Here is a 15775-nt window from a genome sequence, read left to right as displayed (position 1 = left end):
TTCTCAGGAATATTTGCAGGGGGAGGGGGGATGTGCTTAAAAGGTATGGTGCAGACACAGCCTTAAACGGTCAGGCAGAACAAGGTCTCTTCTCCATGGAGTCAACTCCCTTCCAAATGTCTCATGCACATTTCTGTTCCACAGCTGTAGCTTAGATCTCATTCTCTTCCAGGTGCCTTGGCTTCTTTTTCTATAAGAGGATATTACAAAACAATTTGCACAAGTACATCATTAGTGCTTTCAAGACGGGACAAAATACACAATCCTGCTAGGAAAGTTTCATTTCAAGGGTCTGTTGGAGTCAGGAAGCGGACTGGTGGGTCTTATGAGAAAAGTATTCAAAGACTGGCTGAAGAACACACAAGACTTAATACCTCCAATACTTTGTAATTCCCACAATACTTTGTAATTCCCCCATACTCAATCTGTTCTGCAATGTTAATTCCACAAACAATCCTTCTGGAGCTATTTCAAGACATACCATTGCTCTAAATGCAGAGGTCATGTTTAGGTCGCCTGGTGGTACGCAGTGTCCAAGATTTTAAATGTTTTAAAACAGGGATGATTAATAGTGTTGACCTATGAAGTCTTATTTTTGAACCAAACTAACTCTTAGGGGTCATTCACCAACTGCAGCCCATTCAACACCCCAATTTTAGGTTTACCTCAGAAGCACTAAGACCACAATACAGATTCATCTGCTGGCAGGCCATGTCCTAAGAAATTAGCTGTCCTAATTCAGTGCATGGTGGTAAAACTGTCCACTTCCAACCTAGCTAGCTGGAGTCCCAAATATGTGGTCACACATTCAACAAATAACAAATTGTTGATCGAAAGGTATTCCAACAGCCACTTGGCTGACTAACATTCTATTGCCTTTTAAATATGTCTGTGTGAGGGGGTATTATTGTTTTTTGTTTTGCTTTTGTTTTATTATGTATTTTTTGTTTTCATTTTGTATTTTTATGTTGTGAGCCACCCTGTGATCTTCAGTTGAAGGCCAATACAAAATTCAATTAATTAATAACAACTGTATCAGGTTGTACAATGCTACTTCACATGTTTGTTTCTGTTATCACACCCACACTGTTAGATGGGAATATATTTTTCAAAAGGAGAATTGAGATTGAGGATCCTTCCACATGGCAATGGACTTGATGCTTCTCATGCATGCAAGTTTTTGGGTGTGTTTTTTTACAGCATCCACGCAGTTGCCCTTATCAATATCCCGTCCCATGTTCCTCCATCACCTTTCCCCCTGGATATACCATTTCTGCAGGGTTTTCCACAGAAACAGTAAATCTGGAGTAAATAGGTAAAGGAGTATAGCTTAGTATTTTGATAAGAGGCGATGCTGTGCGGATGCTGTGAAAGCTTTCCTGCATAAGTAGTGCTGAGTCCACAATAAACTTCAATGTGGAAGCGCCATGAGAAAGACTGTGTTGGTGGCAGTTGCTGCCTGGCACTAAGCTGGATTCCTAGAGCAGACAGGGATGTGGCAGGTCCAAAGAGTCTTGGAGAAGGCTGTGATTCAGTGGTAGAGCATCTGCTTTGCAAGTAGAAGGTCCCAGGTTCAATCCCTGATATCTCCAGGTAGAGCTGGAAATGTTCCCTACCTGAAATCCTGGAGAGCTGCTACCAGTCAACATGGGCAATACTGAACAAAATAGAACAGTGGCATGGCACAGTATAAGGGAGTTTTCTACATTCCCAAGTACTGTATCACATATATGACACCAGATGCAGCAGTGGCCAGCAGGGTGGCACAGGCAGGGCTGTGTTGCTTTCCTGGCTTCCCAACACCATGTGTCACTGTTGCTTACCAGGAAGGGAAGGAATGAGGCTGGGGAGCTTGATATGGCGCAGTGCATTGAATCCAACATTCTTGCATCCACACACAACACCAGGCCCCATGCACCACACACCTCCCACGCTTAGTAAGTGGCAGCAACACACAGTGTTTGGAAGGCAAGAGAGCAATGCAGCTCTACTGTACTGCCACACTGGCCACTACTAACCAGACTGAAACCAGCTTGACATTGTTTCCTATACAGCTTTTTAAACCTCCAAGATTCTTTTTGCAGAACTGGCATACAAGGAATTTTACAAAAGCAAACCCGTAAAAAATACTGTCCTTGTTTCCTAGACTTATGATCCATTACCAAGTAACAAAAATCTTTGAAAGAAAGTACCTGAAGGGTACAACAGGTCATGAATAAATTAGCAGGAAATACTCGGCTTCATGCTAAAACGTATTTAGAGAATTAATGACGTGCTGTGTAATGAATCAACTCTATAAATTACAGATGCTCTCATACAGGGCACAGGAGAGATTTATCTTTACAACTGTGCATTCCAAACGTTTTCAAAGCCCCCACATTTCCCTCACACATTAAAATTAATAAAGAATAATTTTACATTCAGGATTACAAAAATTATCCTACCCTGCTACACTTTTCAGCCTACACTCCTAAAACTGCACAAATAAGTTTCTGATTCATAGTTAAACAACATCAAAAAGTGCTGATGTAATTAGTTATGGGAAAAGTTCACAACATATAGCCTGCAGGGGACTACTGAGGCATCCATGTTAAAAACATACAAACATTAGCTTTCATTGAGAAAGTAGTCCTGGCTTTCATTCAGAATTAAGTCTCTAGTCCTGAGAGCTAAGGATAGGAAAGGGAGTAAGAAGAAAACACTAAACAATAAGAGGTTGCATCCAATGGTGGTCCTACTAAGAGAAGATCCACTGAAATCAATGGGCATGACTAACTTAGGTCTATTAATTGCAAAGGGTCTATCCTGAGTAAAGCATAATTGAATATATAACCCAAGGAAACCAACACAGAAGAAAATGCTTTGATGGTGATTTCAATCTTCAAAGTATTTCAACTGCTTAGATGGCAGGATGCTTTAGGAACCACCTTCAAATGGTGCAAGACCTGCTCAGGGATGGAGAATGTGTCATAAAAATATGATGCTGGCACCAAAACAACCAGCAATGATTGCACACAGTTTGACTGTGGAATCAGTGCTGCTCATACCCACAAGTTTGTTAACATCATCCACATGATGATATTGCCATCAAAATGTGAGTCTGTATTTTTAAATTTTTTAAATCCGTTTTCCTCTTACTATGGAAAATCCATTCTGTAAAAATAACCTGCAATGCATAACATGTTACGATGAAGAACATCTGCTTTGTGTACAGAAGGTGCCAGATTCAATACTCAGCAACTCCAGGTAGGGCTGGGAATGCCCCCTGACTGAACCTCTGGAGAACTACTGCCAGTCAGTGTAGATCAGGGTGGTCCAACTTTTCATATCATGTGGGCTGCAAGAGTACTTCAACAAAGAACCTGCGGGCCTCACACTGCTTTGTTGCATGGTGGGGAGAGGCCAAAATTTGATGCCCCCACCCAACCCTCACACTGTCTTCCCTAAGTGAGGCACCAGGCTTTTGGAAGGAGGTGCAAGGCTCTGGCAGGGCCCTAGAGCCCTCCCACTTCCTTCCCAAAGCTGGGAAAGTGCTGGGGGGCACACCTTAGTAGTCTTGTTTCCACACACACACTTTGAACAATACACCCTCTCTACTTGGCCTGCCTGTGTAATGATACAGTCACATCCTGCAGGTTTTTTATTTTTATGAAGGCATGTATCATCAGGGTACACCCCTGCCCTATCATCTTCCCCTTTTATAAGTATTGTATACCCCTTTGGGGACATGGCTGGGACAGGCAGTTTCAACATCTGGTTAAGCACCACTTAAGACCTGTCTACAAGTAGACATTAGAACTGACTATAGTTGCACCAATGTATTTTTAATGAAACCTTATAACATCATGCTACAGGGTTTTAAGAATCTCCGAAAGGGAATTAAATAAATGCAACACAGATGTTCACAAAAATACAAACAAGAGTGTTTTTACTTCATAGCAACCAAACAGGTCAAACCATTTCCTTCTTCAGACAAATCTCAGGGGTCCACAAAAACACATGGCTTTCTAGCAGATTGTGTGTGTCTGTGCCAAGAAAAAGGAAATGCTGCTGTCCAAAACAACAGTTTGCAGGGCCAGTATTTTATGAAGCATCTGCTGGATTTAAGCTTACAGTCAAAATCCGAATGAGGTAACAATCATGCAAAATATCCAAGTAACTTTATAGAGATTAAACCACTGCAGCAGAAAATAAATAAATAGCATGTCCAAACTGCAAGGTGAATCACTCAGACACAGGGCATGCCAAAACTGAAGCAGCAGGCACAAACTTCTTCTTCATCCAAGGTACGTGTGTGTGTGTGTTTTACATTAGACTCCAGTTACACAATCAGACTATTCCTACAAAGTCCATAGTTGGGCAATACCTTTATTAAGAGCAACAAAAAAGGGTTAAAAAGGTGGCAAGCTTTTGAGTTCTCCAGAACTCTTCGTTGGGCAAGTTGTTGTACAGAGAAGGAGGTGGCGGGACAAGGGATGAGGGAGTACAAAATTAAGTTCAATGTTGTAGCCATGAGATCATCTGGTAGACTCAATTCCACAATGGAGACTGCAGACTGTACAAGTTCCTCCCAGGTGCTACAGATATCAGGTTACACACCTAGGATTCTGGAATGAAGCAGCAAAGACTGTTTTCTCCATAGTTTTGAGAAAATAAAGCCTAGTTTGTAACCCAGATCTGTCCAATACCTTAAGCATAGCATACAGGTTGCTGGGTACGCAGAGAGCAGAACTAAAGAAAAACATGGTAGATTTTACCTTGGCAATGCCAGGGCTTAATTTTGGATCTTGTATAACGTAAAAAGTCAATGGAAGCCAAACAGTGCAGCATTACCTAACAGTTAGAGAATCTGAAAAAGCAGAGTCCATCTTCAGATGGTAGAGAATTATCCACCTCTGGTTGCAGATTCTGCCCTGAATGGATAGATTATGTATACTGTACTCCAGGCATTTAAAAAGCAAAGGTAGTCTTGTGGGCCCATAGGATAAAATTCCCAAGTTTACAATTGGTAATAATATTATTAGGACCGTCATGAAGTCATAACAAAATCCATTTGTTAGCATTACACATGGTTTTTCTCTGAGTGAATGGCAGCTATTTGCATTTTGGTACAAGACACAAAACTGGGGGTGGGGGCTAAATTATGCCACCTGCCATTTACCTCAATTTTTCTCCAGCATTCATTCATCTTTCCTGATGAAAACAAAGATAAGCCACAGCTGTAAGACATTCAAATTATTTTAAAATGTTTAATTTTATTTCCTTCAAAAGCAACCTTGGTTTATAACCTAAACATAAGTAATTTACACATAGTGCTAAATCTGCATTCTCTTCCCACTCCTCACATTCTCAGTGGAATAGCTTCAGTCCAGTTCTGGAGGAACAGGTGCCTTGTGCCAAAAAAATAAAATACCAGATTAGGAACTCTTAGAAAGACATTTGCCACAGAGAGACCAAGAACAGGATGAGCAAGCAACTATTTCTCCCACTCCAAGAAGGCACTCCCAAAATTCAGGGTTAATGTGTAGACATATCGTAGGCAACATCGTAAATGTTTCTGCCATTTTCAGCTTTCCATCACTGGATTTAAATGTTATCTTTTTTAAACATAAAAAGCATGTTATCATTCACAGCAGTGCAAAAAACCAGCAACAAACATACATAAGTGGAATTCTTATTAAAAAAAAGAAAATTTATAAAGCAGCTGCATCTTAGACTTTATTTCAAAGGGATGGGAAGCAATAAATCAAGTATGAGCAGTACACAAGATAACTGAAGCCATACTGTACTATGAATTTGTATTCAAGAAGAGTCCTTACTTAATTTCAGGATAGTATTCTATCCTCAAAACAAACACTCACAATTTTAACAGAACATAAAGCTTGCTATCAAATGCCATACTGGATGCCAGGATTTCAATTACTCAAAGACACCAGCACCAAAGAGCTATGATTAATGGGAAGCCTCTTCCAATTGAATCTACATAAAAAGATGAGAATTCAAGCAATCAATGGAGAAGGCAGTATCATCTCAAAAATTCAGTTAAATACAGAGATCTTTGTAATTAGAACATAATAGATGATTAGCACCAATTGTCATATCAACCCTAAGACCATAATGGGAAAGGAAGTTCCAGTGAAACTAGTAGGATATATTTCCAAGTACTTTACTTTAGGACCTCAATAGAAATAATTGTCTGTCATAACCTAGCATTATTTAATCTCTACTTAAGTAAAAGGATAGTTTAGGTCAAAAGATAAATTGTATAAAATGGGATCATATTGTCTTGCAAATTAGCTGACATACAACTAACTACGAGGGACGTTCATGAAAGATTTCCCCTGGCGTACTTCCCATGGACTGAGACAAACGAAACTGGGCACAGTTATTAGTCCTTCTCTACATAGCTACCAGCAACAGCCAAACACTTCACCCATCGCTTTATGCAGCTGTGGAGAACTCGTCTTTAGAAGTTGGCAGGTTGTGTCAGAAGCCACAACTCAGAAATCAGCATTTCATTGTCTGGAGAAAGCTTGCCCTTCAAAAATAACTTCATGGTTGGAAAGAGGTGAAAGTCCGATGGTGCGAGGTCAGGAGAATAAGGGATGCGAAGAAGGATTTCATAGCCACAAGACCATGCTTCTATCTGAGCAACATGCAATTTGTGAACTGGGGTGTTATCCTGCAAGAGGCGGGTGCCTTTGGTCAGCATACCATGCCTCTCAATTTTGATAGCCTTCCGCTATTTCTGCAGCAGTGAAGCGTAGTATGTCCCAGTAATTATGGTACCCTTTGCCAGGAAATCCATCATCACTACTCCGCACTGGTCCCAAACGACTGTGAGCATGACCTTGCCCACTGACAGTTAGACACGTGCCTACTTTGAAGGTGGTAAGGCAGAGTTCTTCCATTGTTCGGATGGACCCATGTTTCTTCCTGAGTAATTAGTCTGGCGAAGAAGTCATCAAGGTTTTTGTGACACATGGCCAAAGGAGCCCATGAGCATGTGACTTGTTCCTGCTTCTGGAAAGGCAGCAGCAGCCAGGGAACCCACCGTGCAGACACTTTCCCATGTGCAAATGGTCGTGGATTTTTTTTTCTACAGAGCCCACACTGCTTTTGACATATGCAGCTAGTTGGCAAACAGTTATGCAGCGATCCTCCAAAATGGTGGCCTTCATTTGCCGGATGGTGTCTTCATCAATGGCAGATTGTGGTCACCAGGAATGGGAGCCGTTCCACCAAAGTCTGACCACACTGACAATGCCAGTGCTTGACTACATCATACGATGGGGCATCCTCCCCATAAGTCCCATTTATCTCATTGAACGTCTCCCATGATATGCTCCCTTTCAAGTACAGGAACCCGATGACTGCTCTGCATTCAACTGGTTCCATTATCAGACATTCCTCCACGTTAGCACCCATAACAGAGAAACTGTTAGGAGTTCAGAGCTACAAATTACCACATTACCTATTGAGCGATGTATCATTATACATGTTCAATTTCATCCTCCTACAATAACCGGAAGTGGGTCAGGGAAAATCTTTAATGAGCAACCCTCATATATTAGTAATTGTGGCCTAGAAGGAGAAAGAAAGAACTAGCTTCCGTAAAGTTCTGCATACCAAGGAAACCAAGGAAATCACTGTTTACAAGATGAGACCCTTATATTTTGCCAATACTGTACAGAGAATTACCACAAGTACAAATGATGCAATTTTCTTGTGTAAAAACTCCCATCTACGTTTACTGGATGTGTTTGTGTGTGCACACTTAAGTGTGTGTGTGTGTGTACACATCAATATCAAAGACTCACATTTATCTTCATTCGTCAGAAATACTTTGAATAGCTTAGGCCAGAGCCATTAAACTCCAACTGGAGTCAGGTCTTCTTAAGGAGAAAAAGGTATTGGCAGGAGAAAAAAATGATTTTGCTCTGCACTGTAAGGATGAGACACAAATATCTCCACGATGTCACAAAGAATTCTGAAGCAAAGAAATCTGTTAGCATCGAGATATAGCTAACAGATACTGATTCAGAGGGGTAAGCACAAGGCACAACTAAAATTCAGCTTTAACTCTATGTCAATAGTCTTCAGCATCTTCAGCCACTGCTAACTCCAATCTGCAACAGGAGAACCCCAGTAAGTAGCTTCACATGGCACAACACTATTATAGGTTAAATATGTAAAAGTTACTACAGTTTAAGTGTTCTAGCTGCCTGTATTTGGAGTGTGTGCTTGTTGTTATTTCCTTACAGATTTGCATATGTTACTGGATATGCAAATTTAGAGTTCAAATGTTGTAGAAGTCAAGCCAACTAATACCCCATCCAAATCACTCCAGATAAATTTAATTCATTTGCAATCCACCTTATTATTACCCCATATCAGTTCCTCTTCCATTCATTTATTCCATTAATTGCCCAACAGATCCTGCTCCAAATCAATTCAACTCCTCTTCAGTTAACCCCTTACCTCCAAATCATCTCTGTATTGTCTTCAGTTAATTTATTTCCCCAAATAAATTTTACAGCACAATGCTAGCCTGCTTGGAAAAATAATAGGGGGCTCAAACTCACTGTATGCAATGCCCATCCTTTCAGACATTACAAGGAAGCACCACCAGCTGGATTGCCAGTTTTGGACCCATAATCAGGGCCTGATGAGCTACATATCCTTGATTAAATTTGCAAGAGATCTTCCATAAACAGTATAGTTATGAGCAGTAAATATAAAACAACCAATAAAGTACAAAACCTTAGTAAAGTTCAACACAATAACTAATGTTATTTTGAAGAGTTTCCACTATATTTGTTCAATATATCGTTGTTGTAGCTTTAACACTTTTGTGATTGTTTTTATGCATTCATATCAAACTGGAACACATTAAGGTTCAAGTTTTGGAGAACCTCCAAAGGGAAGTGCTTTAAAGATGGGTGACAATTACCATCAGGGTTCTTCTAAGTCCCCTTATCATTCATAACTGACACAAAAAGGCAATTTTCATCTGAGGCTGAGATAAAGGAGGAGACAGTCTCAAAAGTTTTTTGTTTAGGTAACTGCATGTGGAGCCCATTATTCTTTATAAACACATACTACAACCTACACAAAAGTGTTTTAAATATGGAAAGTCTAACTTTGCTCATTTTGGCAGCTTATTTAACATTTTACCCCCTACCTAGTTTGTAGAAAACAGGACTGCCAAAAACACATGTTTGCTTTTGAAGGAACAGTCTCAAATACCTACTAAACAGCTCAGGAAACAACTGCTGAGAAATGTTAATGGCAGCATTGCTTGTTTATAGGATGCCTTCCTGCAACATGTCACTGATTAATCCTAGCATTTTTTCCTTATGTCAAGATAAACACACCACACCCACTTGGTTTCAGAATTCTAGCTTCTTAGTCTTAGTGCAAGAGATCATAATGCAACTATTACTCATGACCACATAACTAGCTCTTCATATATTTGCACAACAAATATAAATAAAGGAACACAGAACAAATTCAGCTTCCTTATTCTAAAGCAGGGATGAGAACCTGTGACCCTCCAGATTTTGTTGGGCTCCAATTAACATCAGCCCTGGTCAACGTACCCAAAAGTCAAAGATGATCAGGGCTGCAGTCTAGCATATACCTGGAGGGAAACAGGGTCCCATGGTTGTTCTAAGGACTTCTTGATAAAATGCCTTGGTCTTGAAATTACATAAATTACTTTTACAATTTTATTACCACTGTCCTTTGTGTGCTGCTTGATTAGGCAAAGCTTAACTCAAATGTCTTAACCCAATCCCTTTTGTTGAAAATCCTATATGATATTCAAACTATGGGCACATCCATTATAATTCAACAGCCTGAAGGAGTACCCAAGGACACTATGAAATACGCGCCCTAGATTTTAAAGGTATGTGTTTACAAACATTTGAGCAAATGTCTATGGAAACTGTATGCCTGTTCAAACTGGATAAACTGCTTAGCAATTACTGCTGCACCTAGACTGAGGCAGCAGCAGTGCCCATGTCAAACTATAAGACACAATTAACCTTTCTATCACACACTGTTTTCAGCAAAGCGTATACACAATTTCAGGCAGGCTAAAGAACACACAAGGATTTCACTGTGAAAGAACGAACAATTTGTCATCAACCTTAGCACTACTGGTGGCACAAATCAACCATTTGAAACTGTTCATTGCATCTCCATGGGGCTTCTAATGTCCCTTAGTCTTCTCCCCTTTCTATAGGATCTTTTATACCAAGGCCTCATCTTGCATCACTAACTTGCCTTTTGCAACCATTGACACAACCCCTAAACACTATGCATTCATTTTTCCTCCTCCAGAAACAGATGACCTTTCAAGGGGGAAAATGGGAAGGGGACATTAATAAGTTAGGGTATGCCATGACACAGAGTTCGCTATTGTCCTCCATGCTGAATGGAACAGTCCCAATCAGAACAGCATCCCTACATTAACAGGCAGTGCTTGCTTTGCCTTGCCAGAAAAATTAACCCAGCTCCTCCTTCAACAACACTCCTCTTTATATAGCAGGCAGCAGCCTGAAAACTACTCACTACTCCTTATTATATTCATGTCTCTCAGTACTCTACCCCATCCCGAGAGGCACTGATAAATATGTGAAAAAGCAATCTGTGGGCGACAGTGTGGGGGCAGAGAAAAATATACATGAATGGGAGTTGTGTGCAGTTAGGAGATAGGAACAAACCATGTCAAGAGGTACACATGAGGAGGGCTTTTTTTTTTTTTAGAGTGGAAGTGGTTATAGAGAATGGGAGACATGATACAGTATGAGTAGCTATTGGGAGGGGGTGAGCCTTACTTCAGTTAGGGGAAGGGGTCACTCACTGCAACAGAATGAAAAAATAGGAGAAAAAATAGGTTATGTTGCCAAAATAAAACTGCAAAGGACTAAGTATACATAGGAACACATGGGGATTGGAACTGTAGGGGAAATAGTAATATTTGCGATGGTAAAATGAAAGGAAAAATTGTTGTATAGGGATCAGAGTCACCACAGAGGACAGTCGCTGTTATATGTCACCTGCAACAGGTTGCTAGCTAGCCCCACACACTGACAGCAGCTGCCAGCTCACAGAGTTCCTCCCTGCCCTGCAAAAAAGTAAAAAGCAACACAGTTCTGGGCTGTCTGGATCAAACTACCCAACTCAAGCTCTGACATATAGCAAAACTAAATTTGGAAACTGAGAAGTGGGGCAACAAAAGAAGCAAGGGACATGGTGACTGGCGTCATTCAGGAGAACAAGGATCACTCATCACTCAAATCATTTAAATGGTTAACTTAATGCCAATCAGCCTGTCCCTCAAAACTGTGATTACAATTGGGCTGGTCAAAAGCATAGTAAAAGGAGTCAGCTGTTTCCAAAATTCAGTGCATGCTTACGGGTGTTGCAAGGAGGACTTTAATCTTCATTGGTGATTGCAAGTACTGTATAGAAACAGGCCAGTACATGGAAGGCAAGGGTGTGATCTTAGTGCTTGGGGTACGTGTCAGGAACAGGAGCAGAAGTCCACCGAAGCCCAAAAAAATCCTCAAGCTGTGTGGAGACTATTCTGAGAGGGTGGAATATATCTGCATACTTGACCCTGTCAATTCAATTCTTCTCTGAATCAAAATGCACTTCACTGACATGACAATGTAATCATGTGTTGTTGGAAAGGATTTTAAACTCCCTCAAGTGCAGAACTGGGAGAGCGAGAAATTGGTACTTGGTTTCATTCCCCACACACGAATCACACGTACAATTTACCAAAGCAAAACAGAGAGAGAGAGGTTTTTTTCTTTTTCTTTTTTAAGTATCAAACTGCACTTCAGGCAAGTTTGCTCTGGACCTCGACAGGAAGGATGCAGCTGATCGCCCAAATCACATATGTTCGCTATGGGGACTAACCAAACAAGAGGCATTAAAATTCGCAGAGCCAAAAACATAAACAAAATAGTGGAAGTCAAGTTGCGCTGGTATAAGAAGCTCTCCAGTTTGTCACACTCTTGGGACCGACACCGCCCAACTTGGCAACCGACCTCACAGGATTGTTGCAAGGATGAAATAGGGCCACCCAAACCAAACACACGCAGATCTCTCCCCTGATCCTCCTTGGATGAAGCTGACAGACTATTCCCAAAAATGTCTAATAATCCCTGCGTTAAAGGGGAAACTCTGCACACGCTCAGAGGCACTCTGGTCTCTCTGCGTGTGAGGGCGAGGGGGGAGTCCCCCTTATACTGGTCTTCCACGCCGCCGCCGCCGCTGCTGCTACGGCCGCCGCCGCCTCATAAAGCTCCCAAACCAAACTCCTCTGCCGCCACTACTCACCGTTTCCTCCTCCTCCTCCGTCTTCGTCCATGTTGGGGCTGCTGGCCGAGCACTGGGCGATGTTAGAGGCGTCGCGAGGAGCCCGCGCGGACTCCTGAGGGGGGCGCTTGGCGGCCGGCGGCTCCGGCTCCCTTCAGCTCCGAGGCGGCCGCCGATGTCCTCGTTCGCCTCGTTTCTCCTCAGCGGAGCTTCTCCGACTGTCGTTGCTGCTGCTGCTGCTTAGCGAGGCTCGCCCGCCCCTTCTCATGTGACCCACGCAGGGGAAGGGAGAAAGAAATATTATGTGGGAGGGAGGAGGAGGAGAGGCCGCCTCAAGCCCAGGCCCTCCTTCGACGCCGCGCTCCGCCACAAGGCAGCAGTGCTGCCGCTGCCGCCCCGAAAGGCCGGGTTTCCGTGAGGGGAAATGGGGGGCTGCTGCGGCTTCCCTCAGGCGACCTTCGAGGAAGGGACGCCGCCGCTCCCCTTTTCCCAAGGCTGCCCACTCGCTCGGGAAACCGCCGTTAAAAATAAAGCGCATAGTTTCTCTGGGAAGAAGCGAAGCAACCCAAAACCGTCCCCCTCAACTGCCCGAGGAACTCAAAAGAGCGCCCACCTCCGCGAGGGATTCCTTTGGTCGTTTGAACAACGGCAGCTATTGTTATTCATTCAGGGCGGGTCAGAGGAGCCAGCTCCTTAGGACTAAGGAGGGGGCTTCGGGCCTCCAATAAAATATTTGAGGGTGCAGGGTTCCCCCAAAGTCGGTCGGCATTGCCATTCAAATAGTGCACCGTGTCAAGTGATCGATTATGCGGAGCGGTGCTTGCCTCCCATATTTTATTCAAGTTGGCACCCCTGGGTCGCCTCACGGCAGTTTTAAATTCAAGGTTAAAAACACTTTTCGCCCCGCCTGGGTGTTAACTCAGGCCAAACTAGACGCGAGGTTACTTGCATGGATGTATATGCAAACATTTAGGTGATTAGGAGCAGTCTGGAAGCTGCGGGGATCCAGTTGCCTGGCACCCCAATCTCGGAGCGGTGCGAGATTCCAGGGGATCCCGGAGCTTACTCTGGGTTTATGTTTCCTTTTGGGGTGAGACATAGCAGAGACTGGTGCCTTTAGTTTAGGGGCTATATAGTTTGTGTACACATATATACTCACCCTGAGCCTGCAGTGGAGGGGTTCACAACATTAGCACCCCAAAAAAGTATTGGTTTACCCCATAACTGCAGCCAGTTCCAAACTTGGGGCGGTGCAGGCAGTTCCACTGCATAGGGTGCCAAGACAAAGGGGGCACTAAATAATAATAGAATAACAACAACAATACAGGTACCTACAGAGAAGAAAGCAACTGTATGGGAATGAATTACTGTGATAATAAGAAATATTATGGGATTGTGCCCAAAAATTTCCTCACTCAGGGTGCAGTATTAGCAAAGTTAGGGCAGCCAATACATACTACTGTATACCTTTAAAGAACATTCAAACACACTCTTTCTGTGAGTTTACCCCTCACAGATACAAATCCCAGCAACCCTTAACAAAAGACAGAGTCAACAATTTATTTTTTAGGGGGGGAGATGTCCTTAAAATGTGCTTTAAAGGTATTGTGTGTACACAGTAGGGCTGACAAGCCAATCCTATAATTATTATTTTCCCTATATTGAGCTCCTTATATTGAGAGATTAGCAAATGATGACTGGAAATGGGATTGGGACTGTTAGTAACCAATGTAAGATTGTTGCTGCAGCATTAATCTGAAGCATTTTAGAAGATTTCTATTTTGTGCTATGTCCATGATTTCTGTTGTAAGTGCCGTAGATGATATGAAAGGTGTGAAAAACTCTCTCTCCCTCTCTCTATATATATATTTCCTTGTTCATAGTTCAGAAACTGCTGGGTCTGACCTTCCTCAGAATACCTTTCAAGTTCTCTACTGTCATTTTATTAATCCCTAGAGAGAACTATTCTTTGGTTTTTTTATATTGCTCCTTCACAAATATTACTGCTGTGTTGACACTCTTGTTTAAGTTCAAAGTGTTCCTCAAATATCACAGTTCAGATTTCGTCTCTGAGGGGCTCAAAGATTTTCTATCCTTTTTGTTAGGCCCTAGCTTATTTTTTTTCCAAACAGATCAGATTCCCTACATTCACTTTGTTGCTTTTATTTCAGTTTGGGATTATTTGTTCCAGTTAAATTTTTGTTCAGGGGAAGGCTAATAAAGGTTGAGTAAATGGTTTATTACGCATGTGAGGAAATTTAACATATTCAGATTATATTGAGGAATTTCACATGCGATAATATTACTACTGTATAGTGGTACCTCGGGTTAAGTACTTAATTCGTTCTGGAGGTCTGTTCTTAACCCGAAACTGTTCTTAACCTGAAACACCACTTTAGCTAATGGGGCCTCCTGCTGCCGCCGCACTGCCAGAGCCCGATTTCTGTTCTTATCCTGAAGCAAAGTTCTTAACCTGAAGCACTATTTCTGGGTTAGCAGAGTGTGTAACCTGAAGCGTGTGTAACCCGAGGTACCACTGTACTCTAATTTTGTGTTGTTTACTTAAAAGCTGGTAGCTAAAAACTTGTCATTTATGCAGGAAGAGTGGAAGGAATCAGAGGCTGAAGCTGAAGCAGGAGAGTTGGAAGAGGGAGGCCAAGAGGCAAAGATGAGTCAGGCTGGTGAAGAGTCCTCCCCTCCCCACTTGTCTCCCAGAACCAGAAGAGGCATGCAAAGGGCGGAGGAGAGGTTGGCTGCATGCAGGCGCAGTCTCCAATTACTTGGAAAAAACCTTGAGCAGGAGAGGACTTAGACGGCTGTGAGGAGGCAAGGACTTTCAGCCTCAGCAACTGATTTTCATAGAATAAGTCCACCAGGAATGAGCTGCTCTGCGCTTTAGGCCTGACACTCAACCAAGACTGTAGAGATTGTGCTTTGGCTAATAAGACGTTAACTCCAATTTTGAATTGTGTGATTACTGAATTGCACGCTCCTGTGACACAAGTAAACTTATATCCGCTGATGGCTACAAGCCACGTTCATACTGGATCATATCAGATACTCAGAATCTCCACAGAGTAAATGTGGGGGATTACCTGGCTGCGAGACTGCAGTCACAGTGCATCATCAGGCTCTAATGATGATGATGATGATGATGAAAAAAGTAGTTGAGGTGTACGGGAGTACTTGAGGGAAGGCACAGGAAAGCACTTGGGGCTGAGTGAGCTCCAACCACTGGTATGGTTGGCAAATGGCTGCACACCAGTGAGTATTATGACTGAAAAATGTAAGTGTGTAGGTGCTAACCTACCAGATGTGCACAAAGAAAAATCAGACCTGAATGACCAGTTTGTGATCTAAGGTAACCTTCTGGGAGTACCCTGAGAGCTTGTTACACTTGGCAAGCCAAACCATCACAAATCCAGCTTTTCCCTTATGG

At 42.4% G+C, this 15775-nt stretch overlaps 1 protein-coding gene and 1 long non-coding RNA gene across 2 annotated transcripts in view; one reads left to right on the top strand and one right to left on the bottom strand.

Annotated features, from left to right (window-relative positions):
* Nucleotides 1-12608, bottom strand: part of CYTH3 (cytohesin 3) — a 69534-nt gene extending 56926 nt beyond the window's left edge. Inside the window, exon 1 of the mRNA XM_083474475.1 lies at nt 12358-12608. Within this exon, the coding sequence (XP_083330601.1) occupies nt 12358-12388 (31 nt within the window). The 5' untranslated portion in view covers nt 12389-12608. The remainder of the gene's footprint in view (nt 1-12357) is intronic.
* A 182-nt stretch (nt 12609-12790) lies between these two features.
* On the top strand, nt 12791-15375 carry LOC310692990. Its single transcript, XR_014518932.1, has 2 exons — nt 12791-14066; nt 14936-15375. It is a non-coding gene; the product is annotated as an uncharacterized lncRNA (long non-coding RNA).
* Nucleotides 15376-15775: the final 400 nt, after the last annotated feature.

Source organism: Podarcis liolepis (assembly GCF_965112155.1).
Source record: "Podarcis liolepis genome assembly, chromosome: 14".
NCBI lineage: Eukaryota > Metazoa > Chordata > Lepidosauria > Squamata > Lacertidae > Podarcis > Podarcis liolepis.
The sequence above is the reverse complement of the archived record's forward strand: the minus strand, read 5'-3'. Positions and strand labels throughout refer to the sequence as shown.